Source organism: Pseudophryne corroboree, chromosome 7, assembly GCF_028390025.1.
Source record: "Pseudophryne corroboree isolate aPseCor3 chromosome 7, aPseCor3.hap2, whole genome shotgun sequence".
Taxonomy (NCBI): Eukaryota; Metazoa; Chordata; class Amphibia; order Anura; family Myobatrachidae; genus Pseudophryne; species Pseudophryne corroboree.
In genome coordinates, this window is record NC_086450.1 from 347,169,008 (window position 1) to 347,193,581 (window position 24,574).

The 24,574-nt window shown below is 46.0% G+C and overlaps 3 protein-coding genes across 4 annotated transcripts in view; 2 read left to right on the forward strand and 1 right to left on the reverse strand.

Moving 5' to 3' along the window:
- VWA3A (von Willebrand factor A domain containing 3A) overlaps positions 1-24,574 on the reverse strand; it is a 772,281-nt gene that overhangs the window by 203,500 nt on the left and 544,207 nt on the right. The window lies entirely within an intron of this gene.
- On the forward strand, positions 2,276-5,356 carry LOC134943223 (alpha/beta hydrolase domain-containing protein 17C-like). The gene is made up of 3 exons (XM_063932163.1): positions 2,276-2,796; positions 3,470-3,649; positions 5,137-5,356. Exons 1-3 carry the CDS (start codon positions 2,276-2,278, stop codon positions 5,354-5,356), a joined length of 921 nt encoding a protein of 306 aa, XP_063788233.1.
- LOC134943225 (alpha/beta hydrolase domain-containing protein 17C-like) lies at positions 9,824-12,904 on the forward strand. The gene is made up of 3 exons (XM_063932165.1): positions 9,824-10,344; positions 11,018-11,197; positions 12,685-12,904. The coding sequence occupies exons 1-3, from the start codon at positions 9,824-9,826 to the stop codon at positions 12,902-12,904; spliced, it is 921 nt and encodes a 306-aa protein (XP_063788235.1).

Here is a 24,574-nt window from a genome sequence, read left to right on the forward strand (position 1 = left end):
CTCCTGTGTCCCTCCTGCATCATCTCCGGCGGCCGCGGGTCTAAAAGAAGAAGTGCCGGTTCGTGAGCCAATCAGAGCTCACGAACGGCACTTCGTTTATTAGACCCGCGGCCGCCGGAGATGATGCAGGAGGGACACAGGAGAGGCGCGCGCTGTGCCCTCCGTGTCCCTCCAACACAAACCAGCGGGGGAGCAGCGGCGGCGGGGGAGGGGGCATATATGGCACTGGGGGGAAATATCTGGCACTGGGGGCATATGTGGCACTGGGGGTTGGGGGAATCTGGCACTGGGAGCATATCTGGCACTGGGGGGGGAATAGCTGGCACTGGGGGCATATGTGGCACTGGGGGGGGGATATCTGGCACTGGGGGCATATGTGGCACTGAGGGGGAATATCTGGCACTGGGGGCATATGTGGCACTGGGGGGGTATATGTGTACCTGGCACATAGGGGGGGGGGGCTATATTGTGCCCTGGGGTCATGTGAGTACCTGGCACCGTGGGGTAATATCTGGCACTGGGGACATATGTGGCACTGGGAGCACAGCCCTAGCAACAAGCACTACCCCCTAGCAACGAGCATGACACCCAGTGCATGAAACCCCTGGCAACGAGCATGACACCCAGTGCATGAAACCCCTGGCAACGAGCATGACACCCAGTGCATGAAACACCTGGCAACGAGCATGACACCCAGTGCATGAAACACCTGGCAACGAGCATGACACCCAGTGCATGATACCCCTGGCAACGAGAATGACACCCTGAGCATGAAAACCCCTGGCAATGAGCAGGTAATTTTAAAGTAATTAGAAGCCTTACTGTAGGACTTAATGTGTAATGGGCATTACGGTGTGTGGCATAATGTATCACGGACATTGCGGTGTGTGTCATAATGTGTCACAGGCATTACGGTGTGTGGCATACTGTATCACGGGCATTGTGGTATAATGTCTCAGGGTCATTGCAGTGTGGCATAATGTATAACGGGCATTGCGGTGTGTAGCATAGGGTATAACGGGCATTGCGGTATGTGTCAGACATTACGGTGTGTTGTATACTATATCACGGGCATTGTGGTATGTGGTATAATGTATCAGGGGCATTGCAGTGTGTAGCATAATGTATAACGGGCATTGCGATTCCTGTCATAATGTGTCAGGCATTACGGTGTGTTGTATACTATATCACGGGCATTGTGGTATGTGGTATAATGTATCAGGGGCATTGCAGTGTGTAGCATAATGTATAACGGGCATTGCGATTCCTGTCATAATGTGTCCGGGGCATTACGGTGTGTGGCATAATGTGTCGGGGGCATTATGGTGTGTGCATATTGTGTCATGTGCATTATTGTGTGTGGCATAATGTCTAAGGGCCATTGCAGTATGTGGCATAATGTATACTGGGCATTACTATAAGGAGGAAAAATTACAAATAATGTAAGGGGCATGAATCAGGAATATTTTTCTTTCCAGTGGTGGCTAACGTCTGGGCGTGCAGGTTGGAAAACTGGGGTATAACGTAGTCTTTTCCTGCAATGCCATGCCCCTTTATGTGAAGCCACGCCCATCCCAACGAAGCCACACACCCTATTTTGCGGCGCGCGACGAAGGCGCGCGCATATTTATAACTTTAATAGTGCCAGTTATGGGGGATGGGGGGGGGGGGGGGCGCCGAAGAATTTTTTGGCTTGGGGGAGAAAAATTTCTAGTTACGCCACTGGTAGGCGCTGGTGCGCTCCTCCGCTGATTACCTGCAATCAGGGAATGGTGGAGAAGTGAGGGGCGCAGGGAGCCATACACACTACATATTTGGCCATAATCACACAGGTGACATTTCATATACAGTATGTGTGTGCTACATTTATTCTATAGATAAACATTATGTACAAACGTTATAGTAATGACCAATACATCTCTAATCTAGTAATATACAGTAACAATGACAGCTGGGTGCTGAGGCTGCAGCCCTGGTCAGGGACAGGTAGTGTCTGTGATGTCACAATGCAGCCCTGGTCAGTGACAGGTAGTGTCTGTGATGTCACAATCGTGTCATAACCTCATATCCACTTGGATGTTACTCAGAGAGAATAGTTGCTTCCCAGACATCAGTGTGAGAAGTCGCGTCTTTATCAGAGCTGTTAAGCTTTTATTTATAATTATTACTATTAGATTAGAATAGCTATATTAAGTATTTTATATAGAACTATTATTATAAGATCACTGCCCAGTGTCCAGAGTGTTAGGACCGGGCCCAACACCCCTCTTTTAGGATGTACGGCCTCTCGTGGAGGAGGCTGTTTTCGATCTTTTGCTGCCCACCTAGGCTGAACTGCATTATTGCCAAACTGGCCTTTCACCCCCCGGAGCCTACGTACACGCTACGTGAGATTGAGGCAGCCCCAGCACAGGACCTGGCGCAGGATGAGCAGGTGGACCCCACAATCTGTCTACCTCCCGTATGTAATCTGCAGCTATCAGAAGGGGCTAACTGGCCACACTCCCAGCAGAAGCTGGACGCTGTAGAGATGTTCCGCTGTACCACCAAGCGGGGGAATAGCCTGGCCTGTATGTACGTCCGCTGCGTCCCTGGGAGCCGCTACACACTCCTCTGCTCTCACGACTGTGCTGTTGACCTAGGCAAGACGTGCAGACGCTACCTTGCCCTAGGCTCCAAGATCAAGTGCAATATATTCTCCTACGACTACTCCGGCTATGGGGTGAGCAGCGGAAAGCCAAGCGAGAAGAACGCATATGCAGACATCGAGGCAGCTTGGCTCGCCCTGAGGACCCGGTATGTATGATTGGGGTGCATGAGTCTTCCCCAGCCCCCACACAGCCTCTGCCTGACACCCTGCATGTGGTGTATGGGTGTCCTGTATGTATGTGGGGGATATGCTACAGTAAGGGCTACTATTTACTACGTAGGGTGAATGTATATGCTGTGTATTGTGCTCCTATTAGTTTATATACTCCTCTCCCCGCATGAACTGGTTATACAGTATAAATGTAATCGGTGTATTGGGACTTGCTTACATAAAGACAGTGGGTATATATTGCTGGCATTATAGGGTCTTAGCCAAAGGATGTAACTACTGCAGAAGCAGGGGGTGACACTTTCCTCTGCTCTCCTGCCTCATAGGACGCACTGCCATATGTACTGTGCTGTAAGAGTATGTTGCATTATTGGGCTCCCCATTCTATCTAGCAGCATAGAGGGGTTTCCTTCCAATGTGACTGGACGCTCCCCTCCCCTAGCTCCTTAGTGTTCCTAGCTGACTGGAACTAGGTAAATGTGCATAACCTATGTAGTCCTGTTCCACACATACACTGCCTATCACTCATATAAGTTATCCAGTCATTTACCTAGTTCAGATATCCAGCCTTTATATACAAGTTTCCCATAAGGAACCACAATAGAAGTGATGTAATTGGAGTTTGATCATTTTTCTGCTTTATCTCTACAGATATGGAGTCCCGGCGGAAAATATCATCCTGTATGGAGAGAGCATTGGGACAGCACCGGCAGTTGACCTTGCCACGCGCTACAAATGTGCAGCAGTAATACTGCACGGGGCGCTCATGTCAGGTGTGCGGATGGGCTATCCTAACGCCCGGAGGGCCTACTGTTGGGATGCCTTCACCAAGTAAGACATTGCTGTGTTTTTATATTAAGCTGTAGGTTACTTGTGGGGTTTAGTATGTGCTGGGAGCAAGCAGTACCAGGGTCAGCCCACGTACTGGATAACTGAATTGGCCCCTAGGTGCGCGTTGGCAGGCAAACAACAGGGGTATATCTACTAAATGTCCATTTCCATCAATTTTTATCTGTTGGAGATCCATCTGGATGGATGTTGTGTTCTAAAACACACATTTACTAACACATAATCTTTTTATATATTTTTTTCAATGTTAGTAAATGTGTGTTTTATCCCCCGGAATGCAACATCCATTTAGATTGATTTCTCTCAATTTGAAATTAATAAATATCGAACTTTAGTAAATACACCCCCAGCTCTGTTGGCCCAATCAGTTTGTATGTGTATCCCAGTGGGATGTCTTCAGCATTCCAATGGACGGGGTGCCGGCGGTCATGTGACCGACGCCGGAATGCCAACACCACTTGGTACACAGGCACTGGAATACCGACCACTGAAGGTAAGTATAGTGGAGAGCTTTAGTGTTAGGGCCCGCGGTGATTAGAGTTAGGCACTGGGGGGGTTTAGCCCTAGCTGCCAACCCCCCAAGGGTTATCCCTAGCCACCACCCCCAGGGAGTTAGCCCTAGCTGCCACACCCGGGAGGTTAGGGTAGGGATGAGTAAAAACACTTACCCCCTCCACCGATCTTCAATGTCAGAATGCCGGTGACGGTCATGTGACCACCGGTATCCCAACCACTGGGATAGCATACTGAACCCATCCCATCTTATACCGAATGCTAATCCAATTAGAGTACATGAGTCTTTTCTGATTGGAAAACTAACAGGATAATTCCCTACCAGAAACCTTTCTGGGGGGCTATGGCCCTGTGTCTCTTGTCAGTTTTGTAACACCCTGCATCTACTGCTGCCCCTCTTCATCTCGCATGCTCGCATTGGCGAGCAATGCTCTGCCTGTGTGAGCAATTGACCCCGGTGTCTGCGCACTCTCCTCACTACAGCCGCCTCAATGTCTTCTCATACAGGCAGCAAGTTGTCGGTTTGCGGGAGCCGGCGTAGCTGCAGTGGGAGTGTGTACAACATTGAGGCTACTTCTGCAGAACTTAAACACTGGATCCCCAGATAAGTTACCTCTGGCACCGGTTTTACTCCCAATATATCATAGCTGCTTATAAATGGGAAATACGGCACTATTCCTCTTTCATCCTATTTGTATTGTATAACAGAAACAAGTTGAAGTCTTGTGCATGACTTTGGCTTATTAGGTCAATAGATTGCACTGGGCTCATTACCAACAGTAGATTCATTGTCCAACATTGCTCTGCCAAAGTCCTGTATGTGACCTTCTACATGAGCAGCTCTGCATGTTACCTGATGCATTATTTCCATTCTATATGTTTAGTGGCCGTTTTACATGTGTGATAGCTCCATGCTGTTTCTGTTGTATAATCCCTTTGTATCATGTCCTTTGCAGCATCGACAAAATCTCCAAGGTCACCTGCCCGGTACTCATCATCCATGGGACTAAAGATGCGGTTGTGGACTTCTGCCATGGGCTGACAATGTATGAGCGCTGCCCAACTGCTGTAAAGCCTCTCTGGGTGGAAGGAGGAGGGCACACGGATTTACATAAGCACAGGCAATATCTAGTGAGACTCCAGAAATTCATCTCTCAGGAGCTGCCCAATATATGAATCCACCACCGCCCCTGTACAAGTACCATCTAATCCGGGGGACTGAGACCTCTCGATGGCACATTCCACCTAGGTGCATTATAGATCCATCAGATCCATCAGTCAAAGATATCGACCATGGACTGCAGGGAGCTAACATCCAGGATCTGACATATATATAATGCCTAATGCTCTCTTACAATACACCAATCTGAACTAACTCAAGGGTGTCTGTGTTATTTTTCCATAGCGTTGTCTCATTCAGGAACACAAGCTGTAAGCATGGGGGATATAGCTGCGAATATACAATGATAAATAGGCCCCATAGAAGGTTGCCAAATATCACATAATCTCAGGAGGAGAGGTGTGCTGAGCAACATTATCTGTCCAAGCCACAGGATCCCTCACTGTCCATAGCTGTGTTCTGATGTACGGGTGCAGAACCATTGTGCATAGGAACAGACAGCTCCAATAAAAGAATATGAACTACAGTTAGCTACAGTTGCTAAGGAAAATATCTAGACCTGCCATAGAATAACTGACAGAGATACCACTAGGACTAGTATAAATATGCATCTGTATAACTATATTCATCTGCTGTGCTGCATTTATACAAGTGAGATGACGCACCATATTCATCCTACCAAATGTACATAGACTGGAGTAACAGCAGTTACTAAGCCCTGGAGCAGGCCTCCGCACCCCCACATCTGCCCCACCGTTAGTGCGTGATATCACACTGATGTGCATATTTATGTAACTGCTACCTAATAAGAGTTAGATGGAGGGGGCTGGTGCCAGGGTGATATACTGCTGATATATTAGTATCAGTAAGTGCGGTATCTCTCAGTAGAGGTTTGTAATAAGCGGCCGTGAAATAAATGATCTTCTATTGAGGGCAGAAATTATCACCTGCCTGGAGTATATGGAGATTAAATAAATTCAATAAGTAACTGGGGAGACAGACTCCTGATTAATACAGATACTGTATACTACTGTTATAGATCGGGGTGATAGTCCCCTCCCTGTGTCAGACTATCAGAGGAGAGGCTATTACATTTGGATGGGGGGAGGGATTCAGGGGAAATTTGAGAAAAAATTACTTCACAGAAAGGGTATTGGACAAGTGGACTAGCCTCCCATCAGAGGTGGTAGAGGCTAAGACAGTAGAGCAATTTAGATAGATAGATAGATAGATAGATAGATAGATAGATAGATAGATAGATAGATAGATAGATAACTGTAGATATGAAGATAGATACTGTAGATATGAATATAGATAGAAATTGTAGATATGAAGATAGATAGATAGATAGATAGATAGATAGATAGATAGATAGATAGATAGATAGATAGATAGATAGATAGATAGATAGAAACTGTAAATATGAATATAGATAGAAACTGTAAATATGAAGATAGATAGATAGATAGATAGATAGATAGATAGATAGATAATGTAGATATGAAGATAGATAGATAGATAGATAGATAGATAGATAGATAGATAGATAGATAGATAGATAGATAGATAGATAGATACACAGATACTGTAGATATGAATATAGATAGAAATGGTAGATATGAAGGAAGAAAGATAGATAGATAGATAGATAGATAGATAGAGATAGATAGATAGAGAGATAGATACTGTAGATATGAAGATAGTAAGATAGATAGGATACTGTAGATATGAAGATAGATACTGTAGATATGAAGATAGATAGATAGATAGATAGATAGATACTGTAGATAAGAAGATAGATAGATAACTGTAGATATGAAGATAGATAATGTAGATATGAATATAGATAGAAACTGTAGATATGAAGATAGATAGATAGATAGATAGATAGATAGATAGATAGATAGATAGATAGATAGATAACTGTAGATATGAAGATAGATACTGTAGATATGAATATAGATAAATACTGTAGATAGATACTGTAGACCGGGCCCTTATAATAATATTATGTATATAAAGGTTGAGTGCTATACATGGAATCTATTGTTAATAAGCCCTCTAGGATTGTTTTAAAAATTACAGTGGAACGATGTGAATTGCTGTAATATAACTGGTACTGACTCAGTTATGCTATAGCGTTATATGGAACGTGTAATCATTATGTGCCATGACTAAGGATGGGTGCGTAATATATGGAAGTAGGCGCCAGTGCTCCTACTAACCCTCCCTGCCGTGTTGGAGGGACACGGAGGGCACAGCGCGCGCCACTCCTGTGTCCCTCCTGCATCATCTCCGGCGGCCGCGGGTCTAAAAGAAGAAGTGCCGGTTCGTGAGCCAATCAGAGCTCACGAACGGCACTTCGTTTATTAGACCCGCGGCCGCCGGAGATGATGCAGGAGGGACACAGGAGAGGCGCGCGCTGTGCCCTCCGTGTCCCTCCAACACAAACCAGCGGGGGAGCAGCGGCGGTGGGGGAGGGGGCATATATGGCACTGGGGGGATATGTGGCACTGGGGGTTGGGGGAATCTGGCACTGGGAGCATATCTGGCACTGGGGGGGAATAGCTGGCACTGGGGGCATATGTGGCACTGGGGGGGGGGATATCTGGCACTGGGGGCATATGTGGCACTGAGGGGGAATATCTGGCACTGGGGGCATATGTGGCACTGGGGGGGTATATGTGTACCTGGCACATAGGGGGGGGGGGGGCTATATTGTGCACTGGTGTCATGTGAGTACCTGGCACCGTGGGGTAATATCTGGCACTGGGGACATATGTGGCACTGGGAGCACAGCCCTAGCAACAAGCACTACCCCCTAGCAACGAGCATGACACCCAGTGCATGAAACCCCTGGCAACGAGCATGACACCCGGTGCATGAAACCCCTGGCAACGAGCATGACACCCAGTGCATGAAACACCTGGCAACGAGCATGACACCCAGTGCATGAAACACCTGGCAACGAGCATGACACCCAGTGCATGATACCCCTGGCAACGAGAATGACACCCTGAGCATGAAAACCCCTGGCAACGAGCAGGTAATTTAAAAGTAATTAGAAGCCTTACTGTAGGACTTAATGTGTAATGGGCATTACGGTGTGTGGCATAATGTATCACGGACATTGCGGTGTGTGTCATAATGTGTCACAGGCATTACGGTGTGTGGCATACTGTATCACGGGCATTGTGGTATAATGTCTCAGGGTCATTGCAGTGTGGCATAATGTATAACGGGCATTGCGGTGTGTAGCATAGGGTATAACGGGCATTGCGGTATGTGTCAGGCATTACGGTGTGTTGTATACTATATCACGGGCATTGTGGTATGTGGTATAATGTATCAGGGGCATTGCAGTGTGTAGCATAATGTATAACGGGCATTGCGATTCCTGTCATAATGTGTCAGGCATTACGGTGTGTTGTATACTATATCACGGGCATTGTGGTATGTGGTATAATGTATCAGGGGCATTGCAGTGTGTAGCATAATGTATAACGGGCATTGCGATTCCTGTCATAATGTGTCCGGGGCATTACGGTGTGTGGCATAATGTGTCGGGGGCATTATGGTGTGTGCATATTGTGTCATGTGCATTATTGTGTGTGGCATAATGTCTAAGGGCCATTGCAGTATGTGGCATAATGTATACTGGGCATTACTATAAGGAGGAAAAATTACAAATAATGTAAGGGGCATGAATCAGGATTATTTTTCTTTCCAGTGGTGGCTAACGTCTGGGCGTGCAGGTTGGAAAACTGGGGTATAACGTAGTCTTTTCCTGCAATGCCATGCCCCTTTATGTGAAGCCACGCCCATCCCAACGAAGCCACACACCCTATTTTGCGGCGCGCGACGAAGGCGCGCGCATATTTATAACTTTAATAGTGCCAGTTATGGGGGATGGGGGGGGGGGCGCCGAAGAATTTTTTGGCTTGGGGGAGAAAAATTTCTAGTTACGCCACTGGTAGGCGCTGGTGCGCTCCTCCGCTGATTACCTGCAATCAGGGAATGGTGGAGAAGTGAGGGGCGCAGGGAGCCATACACACTACATATTTGGCCATAATCACACAGGTGACATTTCATATACAGTATGTGTGTGCTACATTTATTCTATAGATAAACATTATGTACAAACGTTATAGTAATGACCAATACATCTCTAATCTAGTAATATACAGTAACAATGACAGCTGGGTGCTGAGGCTGCAGCCCTGGTCAGGGACAGGTAGTGTCTGTGATGTCACAATGCAGCCCTGGTCAGTGACAGGTAGTGTCTGTGATGTCACAATCGTGTCATAACCTCATATCCACTTGGATGTTACTCAGAGAGAATAGTTGCTTCCCAGACATCAGTGTGAGAAGTCGCGTCTTTATCAGAGCTGTTAAGCTTTTATTTATAATTATTACTATTAGATTAGAATAGCTATATTAAGTATTTTATATAGAACTATTATTATAAGATCACTGCCCAGTGTCCAGAGTGTTAGGACCGGGCCCAACACCCCTCTTTGAGGATGTACGGCCTCTCGTGGAGGAGGCTGTTTTCGATCTTTTGCTGCCCACCTAGGCTGAACTGCATTATTGCCAAACTGGCCTTTCACCCCCCGGAGCCTACGTACACGCTACGTGAGATTGAGGCAGCCCCAGCACAGGACCTGGCGCAGGATGAGCAGGTGGACCCCACAATCTGTCTACCTCCCGTATGTAATCTGCAGCTATCAGAAGGGGCTAACTGGCCACACTCCCAGCAGAAGCTGGACGCTGTAGAGATGTTCCGCTGTACCACCAAGCGGGGGAATAGCCTGGCCTGTATGTACGTCCGCTGCGTCCCTGGGAGCCGCTACACACTCCTCTACTCTCACGACTGTGCTGTTGACCTAGGCAAGATGTGCAGACGCTACCTTGCCCTAGGCTCCAAGATCAAGTGCAATATATTCTCCTACGACTACTCCGGCTATGGGGTGAGCAGCGGAAAGCCAAGCGAGAAGAACACATATGCAGACATCGAGGCAGCTTGGCTCGCCCTGAGGACCCGGTATGTATGATTGGGGTGTATGAGTCTTCCCCAGCCCCCACACAGCCTCTGCCTGACACCCTGCATGTGGTGTATGGGTGTCCTGTATGTATGTGGGGGATATGCTACAGTAAGGGCTACTATTTACTACGTAGGGTGAATGTATATGCTGTGTATTGTGCTCCTATTAGTTTATATACTCCTCTCCCCGCATGAACTGGTTATACAGTATAAATGTAATCGGTGTATTGGGACTTGCTTACATAAAGACAGTGGGTATATATTGCTGGCATTATAGGGTCTTAGCCAAAGGATGTAACTACTGCAGAAGCAGGGGGTGACACTTTCCTCTGCTCTCCTGCCTCATAGGACGCACTGCCATATGTACTGTGCTGTAAGAGTATGTTGCATTATTGGGCTCCCCATTCTATCTAGCAGCATAGAGGGGTTTCCTTCCAATGTGACTGGACGCTCCCCTCCCCTAGCTCCTTAGTGTTCCTAGCTGACTGGAACTAGGTAAATGTGCATAACCTATGTAGTCCTGTTCCACACATACACTGCCTATCACTCATATAAGTTATCCAGTCATTTACCTAGTTCAGATATCCAGCCTTTATATACAAGTTTCCCATAAGGAACCACAATAGAAGTGATGTAATTGGAGTTTGATAATTTTTCTGCTTTATCTCTACAGATATGGAGTCCCGGCGGAAAATATCATCCTGTATGGAGAGAGCATTGGGACAGCACCGGCAGTTGACCTTGCCACGCGCTACAAATGTGCAGCAGTAATACTGCACGGGGCGCTCATGTCAGGTGTGCGGATGGGCTATCCTAACGCCCGGAGGGCCTACTGTTGGGATGCCTTCACCAAGTAAGACATTGCTGTGTTTTTATATTAAGCTGTAGGTTACTTGTGGGGTTTAGTATGTGCTGGGAGCAAGCAGTACCAGGGTCAGCCCACGTACTGGATAACTGAATTGGCCCCTAGGTGCGCGTTGGCAGGCAAACAACAGGGGTATATCTACTAAATGTCCATTTCCATCAATTTTTATCTGTTGGAGATCCATCTGGATGGATGTTGTGTTCTAAAACACACATTTACTAACACATAATCTTTTTATATATTTTTTTCAATGTTAGTAAATGTGTGTTTTATCCCCCGGAATGCAACATCCATTTAGATTGATTTCTCTCAATTTGAAATTAATAAATATCGAACTTTAGTAAATACACCCCCAGCTCTGTTGGCCCAATCAGTTTGTATGTGTATCCCAGTGGGATGTCTTCAGCATTCCAATGGACGGGGTGCCGGCGGTCATGTGACCGACGCCGGAATGCCAACACCACTTGGTACACAGGCACTGGAATACCGACCACTGAAGGTAAGTATAGTGGAGAGCTTTAGTGTTAGGGCCCGCGGTGATTAGAGTTAGGCACTGGGGGGGTTTAGCCCTAGCTGCCAACCCCCCAAGGGTTATCCCTAGCCACCACCCCCAGGGAGTTAGCCCTAGCTGCCACACCCGGGAGGTTAGGGTAGGGATGAGTAAAAACACTTACCCCCTCCACCGATCTTCAATGTCAGAATGCCGGTGACGGTCATGTGACCACCGGTATCCCAACCACTGGGATAGCATACTGAACCCATCCCATCTTATACCGAATGCTAATCCAATTAGAGTACATGAGTCTTTTCTGATTGGAAAACTAACAGGATAATTCCCTACCAGAAACCTTTCTGGGGGGCTATGGCCCTGTGTCTCTTGTCAGTTTTGTAACACCCTGCATCTACTGCTGCCCCTCTTCATCTCGCATGCTCGCATTGGCGAGCAATGCTCTGCCTGTGTGAGCAATTGACCCCGGTGTCTGCGCACTCTCCTCACTACAGCCGCCTCAATGTCTTCTCATACAGGCAGCAAGTTGTCGGTTTGCGGGAGCCGGCGTAGCTGCAGTGGGAGTGTGTACAACATTGAGGCTACTTCTGCAGAACTTAAACACTGGATCCCCAGATAAGTTACCTCTGGCACCGGTTTTACTCCCAATATATCATAGCTGCTTATAAATGGGAAATACGGCACTATTCCTCTTTCATCCTATTTGTATTGTATAACAGAAACAAGTTGAAGTCTTGTGCATGACTTTGGCTTATTAGGTCAATAGATTGCACTGGGCTCATTACTAACAGTAGATTCATTGTCCAACATTGCTCTGCCAAAGTCCTGTATGTGACCTTCTACATGAGCAGCTCTGCATGTTACCTGATGCATTATTTCCATTCTATATGTTTAGTGGCCGTTTTACATGTGTGATAGCTCCATGCTGTTTCTGTTGTATAATCCCTTTGTATCATGTCCTTTGCAGCATCGACAAAATCTCCAAGGTCACCTGCCCGGTACTCATCATCCATGGGACTAAAGATGCGGTTGTGGACTTCTGCCATGGGCTGACAATGTATGAGCGCTGCCCAACTGCTGTAAAGCCTCTCTGGGTGGAAGGAGGAGGGCACACGGATTTACATAAGCACAGGCAATATCTAGTGAGACTCCAGAAATTCATCTCTCAGGAGCTGCCCAATATATGAATCCACCACCGCCCCTGTACAAGTACCATCTAATCCGGGGGACTGAGACCTCTCGATGGCACATTCCACCTAGGTGCATTATAGATCCATCAGATCCATCAGTCAAAGATATCGACCATGGACTGCAGGGAGCTAACATCCAGGATCTGACATATATATAATGCCTAATGCTCTCTTACAATACACCAATCTGAACTAACTCAAGGGTGTCTGTGTTATTTTTCCATAGCGTTGTCTCATTCAGGAACACAAGCTGTAAGCATGGGGGATATAGCTGCGAATATACAATGATAAATAGGCCCCATAGAAGGTTGCCAAATATCACATAATCTCAGGAGGAGAGGTGTGCTGAGCAACATTATCTGTCCAAGCCACAGGATCCCTCACTGTCCATAGCTGTGTTCTGATGTACGGGTGCAGAACCATTGTGCATAGGAACAGACAGCTCCAATAAAAGAATATGAACTACAGTTAGCTACAGTTGCTAAGGAAAATATCTAGACCTGCCATAGAATAACTGACAGAGATACCACTAGGACTAGTATAAATATGCATCTGTATAACTATATTCATCTGCTGTGCTGCATTTATACAAGTGAGATGACGCACCATATTCATCCTACCAAATGTACATAGACTGGAGTAACAGCAGTTACTAAGCCCTGGAGCAGGCCTCCGCACCCCCACATCTGCCCCACCGTTAGTGCGTGATATCACACTGATGTGCATATTTATGTAACTGCTACCTAATAAGAGTTAGATGGAGGGGGCTGGTGCCAGGGTGATATACTGCTGATATATTAGTATCAGTAAGTGCGGTATCTCTCAGTAGAGGTTTGTAATAAGCGGCCGTGAAATAAATGATCTTCTATTGAGGGCAGAAATTATCACCTGCCTGGAGTATATGGAGATTAAATAAATTCAATAAGTAACTGGGGAGACAGACTCCTGATTAATACAGATACTGTATACTACTGTTATAGATCGGGGTGATAGTCCCCTCCCTGTGTCAGACTATCAGAGGAGAGGCTATTACATTTGGATGGGGGGAGGGATTCAGGGGAAATTTGAGAAAAAATTACTTCACAGAAAGGGTATTGGACAAGTGGACTAGCCTCCCATCAGAGGTGGTAGAGGCTAAGACAGTAGAGCAATTTAGATAGATAGATAGATAGATAGATAGATAGATAACTGTAGATATGAAGATAGATACTGTAGATATGAATATAGATAGAAATTGTAGATATGAAGATAGATAGATAGATAGATAGATAGATAGATAGATAGATAGATAGATAGATAGATAGATAGATAGATAGATAGATAGAAACTGCAAATATGAATATAGATAGAAACTGTAAATATGAAGATAGATAGATAGATAGATAGATAGATAGATAGATAGATAGATAGATAGATAGATAGATAATGTAGATATGAAGATAGATAGATAGATAGATAGATAGATAGATAGATAGATAGATAGATAGATAGATAGATAGATAGATAGATAGATAGATAGATACACAGATACTGTAGATATGAATATAGATAGAAATGGTAGATATGAAGAAAGATAGATAGATAGATAGATAGATAGATAGATAGATAGATAGATAGATAGAGACTGTAGATATGAAGATAGATAGATAGATAGATAGATAGATAGATAGATAGATAGATAGATAGATAGATAGATAGATAGATAGATAGATATGAAGATAGTAAGATAGATAGGATACTGTAGATATGAAGATAGATACTGTAGATATGAAGATAGATAGATAGATAGATAGATAGATAGATAGATAGATAGATACTGTAGATATGAAGATAGATAGATAGATAGATAGATAGATAGATAGATAGATAGATAGATAGATAGATAGATAACTGTAGATATGAAGATAGATAATGTAGATATGAATATAGATAGAAACTGTAGATATGAAGATAGATAGATAGATAGATAGATAGATAGATAGATAACTGTAGATATGAAGATAGATACTGTAGATATGAATATAGATAAATACTGTAGATAGATACTGTAGACCGGGCCCTTATAATAATATTATGTATATAAAGGTTGAGTGCTATACATGGAATCTATTGTTAGTAAGCCCTCTAGGATTGTTTTAAAAATTACAGTGGAACGATGTGAATTGCTGTAATATAACTGGTACTGACTCAGTTATGCTATAGCATTATATGGAACGTGTAATCATTATGTGCCATGACTAAGGATGGGTGCGTAATATATGGAAGTAGGCGCCAGTGGCGTAACTACTGCCCCCGCAGCCCTCGCGGTGGCTTGGGGGCGAGGGGCTGCGGGGGCGCCACTGATTTAGCACAGATTGACATGCGGACGAGCGTCCGCATGTCAATCTGCTCCTACTAACCCTCCCTGCCGTGTTGGAGGGACACGGAGGGCACAGCGCGCGCCTCTCCTGTGTCCCTCCTGCATCATCTCCGGCGGCCGCGGGTCTAAAAGAAGAAGTGCCGGTTCGTGAGCCAATCAGAGCTCACGAACGGCACTTCGTTTATTAGACCCGCGGCCGCCGGAGATGATGCAGGAGGGACACAGGAGAGGCGCGCGCTGTGCCCTCCGTGTCCCTCCAACACAAACCAGCGGGGGAGCAGCGGCGGCGGGGGAGGGGGCATATATGGCACTGGGGGGAAATATCTGGCACTGGGGGCATATGTGGCACTGGGGGTTGGGGGAATCTGGCACTGGGAGCATATCTGGCACTGGGGGGGGAATAGCTGGCACTGGGGGCATATGTGGCACTGGGGGGGGGATATCTGGCACTGGGGGCATATGTGGCACTGAGGGGGAATATCTGGCACTGGGGGCATATGTGGCACTGGGGGGGTATATGTGTACCTGGCACATAGGGGGGGGGGGCTATATTGTGCCCTGGGGTCATGTGAGTACCTGGCACCGTGGGGTAATATCTGGCACTGGGGACATATGTGGCACTGGGAGCACAGCCCTAGCAACAAGCACTACCCCCTAGCAACGAGCATGACACCCAGTGCATGAAACCCCTGGCAACGAGCATGACACCCAGTGCATGAAACCCCTGGCAACGAGCATGACACCCAGTGCATGAAACACCTGGCAACGAGCATGACACCCAGTGCATGAAACACCTGGCAACGAGCATGACACCCAGTGCATGATACCCCTGGCAACGAGAATGACACCCTGAGCATGAAAACCCCTGGCAATGAGCAGGTAATTTTAAAGTAATTAGAAGCCTTACTGTAGGACTTAATGTGTAATGGGCATTACGGTGTGTGGCATAATGTATCACGGACATTGCGGTGTGTGTCATAATGTGTCACAGGCATTACGGTGTGTGGCATACTGTATCACGGGCATTGTGGTATAATGTCTCAGGGTCATTGCAGTGTGGCATAATGTATAACGGGCATTGCGGTGTGTAGCATAGGGTATAACGGGCATTGCGGTATGTGTCAGACATTACGGTGTGTTGTATACTATATCACGGGCATTGTGGTATGTGGTATAATGTATCAGGGGCATTGCAGTGTGTAGCATAATGTATAACGGGCATTGCGATTCCTGTCATAATGTGTCAGGCATTACGGTGTGTTGTATACTATATCACGGGCATTGTGGTATGTGGTATAATGTATCAGGGGCATTGCAGTGTGTAGCATAATGTATAACGGGCATTGCGATTCCTGTCATAATGTGTCCGGGGCATTACGGTGTGTGGCATAATGTGTCGGGGGCATTATGGTGTGTGCATATTGTGTCATGTGCATTATTGTGTGTGGCATAATGTCTAAGGGCCATTGCAGTATGTGGCATAATGTATACTGGGCATTACTATAAGGAGGAAAAATTACAAATAATGTAAGGGGCATGAATCAGGAATATTTTTCTTTCCAGTGGTGGCTAACGTCTGGGCGTGCAGGTTGGAAAACTGGGGTATAACGTAGTCTTTTCCTGCAATGCCATGCCCCTTTATGTGAAGCCACGCCCATCCCAACGAAGCCACACACCCTATTTTGCGGCGCGCGACGAAGGCGCGCGCATATTTATAACTTTAATAGTGCCAGTTATGGGGGATGGGGGGGGGGGGGGGGCGCCGAAGAATTTTTTGGCTTGGGGGAGAAAAATTTCTAGTTACGCCACTGGTAGGCGCTGGTGCGCTCCTCCGCTGATTACCTGCAATCAGGGAATGGTGGAGAAGTGAGGGGCGCAGGGAGCCATACACACTACATATTTGGCCATAATCACACAGGTGACATTTCATATACAGTATGTGTGTGCTACATTTATTCTATAGATAAACATTATGTACAAACGTTATAGTAATGACCAATACATCTCTAATCTAGTAATATACAGTAACAATGACAGCTGGGTGCTGAGGCTGCAGCCCTGGTCAGGGACAGGTAGTGTCTGTGATGTCACAATGCAGCCCTGGTCAGTGACAGGTAGTGTCTGTGATGTCACAATCGTGTCATAACCTCATATCCACTTGGATGTTACTCAGAGAGAATAGTTGCTTCCCAGACATCAGTGTGAGAAGTCGCGTCTTTATCAGAGCTGTTAAGCTTTTATTTATAATTATTACTATTAGATTAGAATAGCTATATTAAGTATTTTATATAGAACTATTATTATAAGATCACTGCCCAGTGTCCAGAGTGTTAGGACCGGGCCCAACACCCCTCTTTTAGGATGTACGGCCTCTCGTGGAGGAGGCTGTTTTCGATCTTTTGCTGCCCACCTAGGCTGAACTGCATTATTGCCAAACTGGCCTTTCACCCCCCGGAGCCTACGTACACGCTACGTGAGATTGAGGCAGCCCCAGCACAGGACCTGGCGCAGGATGAGCAGGTGGACCCCACAATCTGTCTACCTCCCGTATGTAATCTGCAGCTATCAGAAGGGGCTAACTGGCCACACTCCCAGCAGAAGCTGGACGCTGTAGAGATGTTCCGCTGTACCACCAAGCGGGGGAATAGCCTGGCCTGTATGTACGTCCGCTGCGTCCCTGGGAGCCGCTACACACTCCTCTGCTCTCACGACTGTGCTGTTGACCTAGGCAAGACGTGCAGACGCTACCTTGCCCTAGGCTCCAAGATCAAGTGCAATATATTCTCCTACGACTACTCCGGCTATGGGGTGAGCAGCGGAAAGCCAAGCGAGAAGAACGCATATGCAGACATCGAGGCAGCTTGGCTCGCCCTGAGGACCCGGTATGTATGATTGGGGTGCATGAGTCTTCCCCAGCCCCCACACAGCCTCTGCCTGACACCCTGCATGTGGTGTATGGGTGTCCTGTATGTATGTGGGGGATATGCTACAGTAAGGGCTACTATTTACTACGTAGGGTGAATGTATATGCTGTGTATTGTGCTCCTATTAGTTTATATACTCCTCTCCCCGCATGAACTGGTTATACAGTATAAATGTAATCGGTGTATTGGGACTTGCTTACATAAAGACAGTGGGTATATATTGCTGGCATTATAGGGTCTTAGCCAAAGGATGTAACTACTGCAGAAGCAGGGGGTGACACTTTCCTCTGCTCTCCTGCCTCATAGGACGCACTGCCATATGTACTGTGCTGTAAGAGTATGTTGCATTATTGGGCTCCCCATTCTATCTAGCAGCATAGAGGGGTTTCCTTCCAATGTGACTGGACGCTCCCCTCCCCTAGCTCCTTAGTGTTCCTAGCTGACTGGAACTAGGTAAATGTGCATAACCTATGTAGTCCTGTTCCACACATACACTGCCTATCACTCATATAAGTTATCCAGTCATTTACCTAGTTCAGATATCCAGCCTTTATATACAAGTTTCCCATAAGGAACCACAATAGAAGTGATGTAATTGGAGTTTGATCATTTTTCTGCTTTATCTCTACAGATATGGAGTCCCGGCGGAAAATATCATCCTGTATGGAGAGAGCATTGGGACAGCACCGGCAGTTGACCTTGCCACGCGCTACAAATGTGCAGCAGTAATACTGCACGGGGCGCTCATGTCAGGTGTGCGGATGGGCTATCCTAACGCCCGGAGGGCCTACTGTTGGGATGCCTTCACCAAGTAAGACATTGCTGTGTTTTTATATTAAGCTGTAGGTTACTTGTGGGGTTTAGTATGTGCTGGGAGCAAGCAGTACCAGGGTCAGCCCACGTACTGGATAACTGAATTGGCCCCTAGGTGCGCGTTGGCAGGCAAACAACAGGGGTATATCTACTAAATGTCCATTTCCATCAATTTTTATCTGTTGGAGATCCATCTGGATGGATGTTGTGTTCTAAAACACACATTTACTAACACATAATCTTTTTATATATTTTTTTCAATGTTAGTAAATGTGTGTTTTATCCCCCGGAATGCAACATCCATTTAGATTGATTTCTCTCAATTTGAAATTAATAAATATCGAACTTTAGTAAATACACCCCCAGCTCTGTTGGCCCAATCAGTTTGTATGTGTATCCCAGTGGGATGTCTTCAGCATTCCAATGGACGGGGTGCCGGCGGTCATGTGACCGACGCCGGAATGCCAACACCACTTGGTACACAGGCACTGGAATACCGACCACTGAAGGTAAGTATAGTGGAGAGCTTTAGTGTTAGGGCCCGCGGTGATTAGAGTTAGGCACTGGGGGGGTTTAGCCCTAGCTGCCAACCCCCCAAGGGTTATCCCTAGCCACCACCCCCAGGGAGTTAGCCCTAGCTGCCACACCCGGGAGGTTAGGGTAGGGATGAGTAAAAACACTTACCCCCTCCACCGATCTTCAATGTCAGAATGCCGGTGACGGTCATGTGACCACCGGTATCCCAACCACTGGGATAGCATACTGAACCCATCCCATCTTATACCGAATGCTAATCCAATTAGAGTACATGAGTCTTTTCTGATTGGAAAACTAACAGGATAATTCCCTACCAGAAACCTTTCTGGGGGGCTATGGCCCTGTGTCTCTTGTCAGTTTTGTAACACCCTGCATCTACTGCTGCCCCTCTTCATCTCGCATGCTCGCATTGGCGAGCAATGCTCTGCCTGTGTGAGCAATTGACCCCGGTGTCTGCGCACTCTCCTCACTACAGCCGCCTCAATGTCTTCTCATACAGGCAGCAAGTTGTCGGTTTGCGGGAGCCGGCGTAGCTGCAGTGGGAGTGTGTACAACATTGAGGCTACTTCTGCAGAACTTAAACACTGGATCCCCAGATAAGTTACCTCTGGCACCGGTTTTACTCCCAATATATCATAGCTGCTTATAAATGGGAAATACGGCACTATTCCTCTTTCATCCTATTTGTATTGTATAACAGAAACAAGTTGAAGTCTTGTGCATGACTTTGGCTTATTAGGTCAATAGATTGCACTGGGCTCATTACTAACAGTAGATTCATTGTCCAACATTGCTCTGCCAAAGTCCTGTATGTGACCTTCTACATGAGCAGCTCTGCATGTTACCTGATGCATTATTTCCATTCTATATGTTTAGTGGCCGTTTTACATGTGTGATAGCTCCATGCTGTTTCTGTTGTATAATCCCTTTGTATCATGTCCTTTGCAGCATCGACAAAATCTCCAAGGTCACCTGCCCGGTACTCATCATCCATGGGACTAAAGATGCGGTTGTGGACTTCTGCCATGGGCTGACAATGTATGAGCGCTGCCCAACTGCTGTAAAGCCTCTCTGGGTGGAAGGAGGAGGGCACACGGATTTACATAAGCACAGGCAATATCTAGTGAGACTCCAGAAATTCATCTCTCAGGAGCTGCCCAATATATGAATCCACCACCGCCCCTGTACAAGTACCATCTAATCCGGGGGACTGAGACCTCTCGATGGCACATTCCACCTAGGTGCATTATAGATCCATCAGATCCATCAGTCAAAGATATCGACCATGGACTGCAGGGAGCTAACATCCAGGATCTGACATATATATAATGCCTAATGCTCTCTTACAATACACCAATCTGAACTAACTCAAGGGTGTCTGTGTTATTTTTCCATAGCGTTGTCTCATTCAGGAACACAAGCTGTAAGCATGGGGGATATAGCTGCGAATATACAATGATAAATAGGCCCCATAGAAGGTTGCCAAATATCACATAATCTCAGGAGGAGAGGTGTGCTGAGCAACATTATCTGTCCAAGCCACAGGATCCCTCACTGTCCATAGCTGTGTTCTGATGTACGGGTGCAGAACCATTGTGCATAGGAACAGACAGCTCCAATAAAAGAATATGAACTACAGTTAGCTACAGTTGCTAAGGAAAATATCTAGACCTGCCATAGAATAACTGACAGAGATACCACTAGGACTAGTATAAATATGCATCTGTATAACTATATTCATCTGCTGTGCTGCATTTATACAAGTGAGATGACGCACCATATTCATCCTACCAAATGTACATAGACTGGAGTAACAGCAGTTACTAAGCCCTGGAGCAGGCCTCCGCACCCCCACATCTGCCCCACCGTTAGTGCGTGATATCACACTGATGTGCATATTTATGTAACTGCTACCTAATAAGAGTTAGATGGAGGGGGCTGGTGCCAGGGTGATATACTGCTGATATATTAGTATCAGTAAGTGCGGTATCTCTCAGTAGAGGTTTGTAATAAGCGGCCGTGAAATAAATGATCTTCTATTGAGGGCAGAAATTATCACCTGCCTGGAGTATATGGAGATTAAATAAATTCAATAAGTAACTGGGGAGACAGACTCCTGATTAATACAGATACTGTATACTACTGTTATAGATCGGGGTGATAGTCCCCTCCCTGTGTCAGACTATCAGAGGAGAGGCTATTACATTTGGATGGGGGGAGGGATTCAGGGGAAATTTGAGAAAAAATTACTTCACAGAAAGGGTATTGGACAAGTGGACTAGCCTCCCATCAGAGGTGGTAGAGGCTAAGACAGTAGAGCAATTTAGATAGATAGATAGATAGATAGATAGATAGATAGATAGATAGATAGATAGATAGATAGATAACTGTAGATATGAAGATAGATACTGTAGATATGAATATAGATAGAAATTGTAGATATGAAGATAGATAGATAGATAGATAGATAGATAGATAGATAGATAGATAGATAGATAGATAGATAGAAACTGTAAATATGAATATAGATAGAAACTGTAAATATGAAGATAGATAGATAGATAGATAGATAGATAGATAGATAGATAGATAGATAGATAATGTAGATATGAAGATAGATAGATAGATAGATAGATAGATAGATAGATAGATAGATAGATAGATAGATAGATAGATACTGTAGATATGAATATAGATAGAAATGGTAGATATGAAGAAAGAAAGATAGATAGATAGATAGATAGATAGATAGATAGATAGATAGATAGAGACTGTAGATATGAAGATGGATAGATAGATAGATAGATAGATAGATAGATACTGTAGATATGAAGATAGTAAGATAGATAGGATACTGTAGATATGAAGATAGATACTGTAGATATGAAGATAGATAGATAGATAGATAGACAGATAGATAGATACTGTAGATATGAAGATAGATAGATAGATAGATAGATAACTGTAGATATGAAGATAGATAATGTAGATATGAATATAGATAGAAACTGTAGATATGAAGATAGATAGATAGATAGATAGATAGATAGATAACTGTAGATATGAAGATAGATACTGTAGATATGAATATAGATAAATACTGTAGATAGATACTGTAGACCGGGCCCTTATAATAATATTATGTATATAAAGGTTGAGTGCTATACATGGAATCTATTGTTAGTAAGCCCTCTAGGATTGTTTTAAAAATTACAGTGGAACGATGTGAATTGCTGTAATATAACTGGTACTGACTCAGTTATGCTATAGCATTATATGGAACGTGTAATCATTATGTGCCATGACTAAGGATGGGTGCGTAATATATGGAAGTAGGCGCCAGTGGCGTAACTACTGCCCCCGCAGCCCTCGCGGTGGCTTGGGGGCGAGGGGCTGCGGGGGCGCCACTGATTTAGCACAGATTGACATGCGGACGAGCGTCCGCATGTCAATCTGCTCCTACTAACCCTCCCTGCCGTGTTGGAGGGACACGGAGGGCACAGCGCGCGCCTCTCCTGTGTCCCTCCTGCATCATCTCCGGCGGCCGCGGGTCTAAAAGAAGAAGTGCCGGTTCGTGAGCCAATCAGAGCTCACGAACGGCACTTCGTTTATTAGACCCGCGGCCGCCGGAGATGATGCAGGAGGGACACAGGAGAGGCGCGCGCTGTGCCCTCCGTGTCCCTCCAACACAAACCAGCGGGGGAGCAGCGGCGGCGGGGGAGGGGGCATATATGGCACTGGGGGGAAATATCTGGCACTGGGGGCATATGTGGCACTGGGGGTTGGGGGAATCTGGCACTGGGAGCATATCTGGCACTGGGGGGGGAATAGCTGGCACTGGGGGCATATGTGGCACTGGGGGGGGGATATCTGGCACTGGGGGCATATGTGGCACTGAGGGGGAATATCTGGCACTGGGGGCATATGTGGCACTGGGGGGGTATATGTGTACCTGGCACATAGGGGGGGGGGGGCTATATTGTGCACTGGGGTCATGTGAGTACCTGGCACCGTGGGGTAATATCTGGCACTGAGGACATATGTGGCACTGGGAGCACAGCCCTAGCAACAAGCACTACCCCCTAGCAACGGGCATGACACCCAGTGCATGAAACCCCTGGCAACGAGCATGACACCCAGTGCATGAAACCCCTGGCAACGAGCATGACACCCAGTGCATGAAACACCTGGCAACGAGCATGACACCCAGTGCATGAAACACCTGGCAACGAGCATGACACCCAGTGCATGATACCCCTGGCAACGAGAATGACACCCTGAGCATGAAAACCCCTGGCAACGAGCAGGTAATTTAAAAGTAATTAGAAGCCTTACTGTAGGACTTAATGTGTAATGGGCATTACGGTGTGTGGCATAATGTATCACGGACATTGCGGTGTGTGTCATAATGTGTCACAGGCATTACGGTGTGTGGCATACTGTATCACGGGCATTGTGGTATAATGTCTCAGGGTCATTGCAGTGTGGCATAATGTATAACGGGCATTGCGGTGTGTAGCATAGGGTATAACGGGCATTGCGGTATGTGTCAGGCATTACGGTGTGTTGTATACTATATCACGGGCATTGTGGTATGTGGTATAATGTATCAGGGGCATTGCAGTGTGTAGCATAATGTATAACGGGCATTGCGATTCCTGTCATAATGTGTCAGGCATTACGGTGTGTTGTATACTGTATCACGGGCATTGTGGTATGTGGTATAATGTATCAGGGGCATTGCAGTGTGTAGCATAATGTATAACGGGCATTGCGATTCCTGTCATAATGTGTCCGGGGCATTACGGTGTGTGGCATAATGTGTCGGGGGCATTATGGTGTGTGCATATTGTGTCATGTGCATTATTGTGTGTGGCATAATGTCTAAGGGCCATTGCAGTATGTGGCATAATGTATACTGGGCATTACTATAAGGAGGAAAAATTACAAATAATGTAAGGGGCATGAATCAGGATTATTTTTCTTTCCAGTGGTGGCTAACGTCTGGGCGTGCAGGTTGGAAAACTGGGGTAT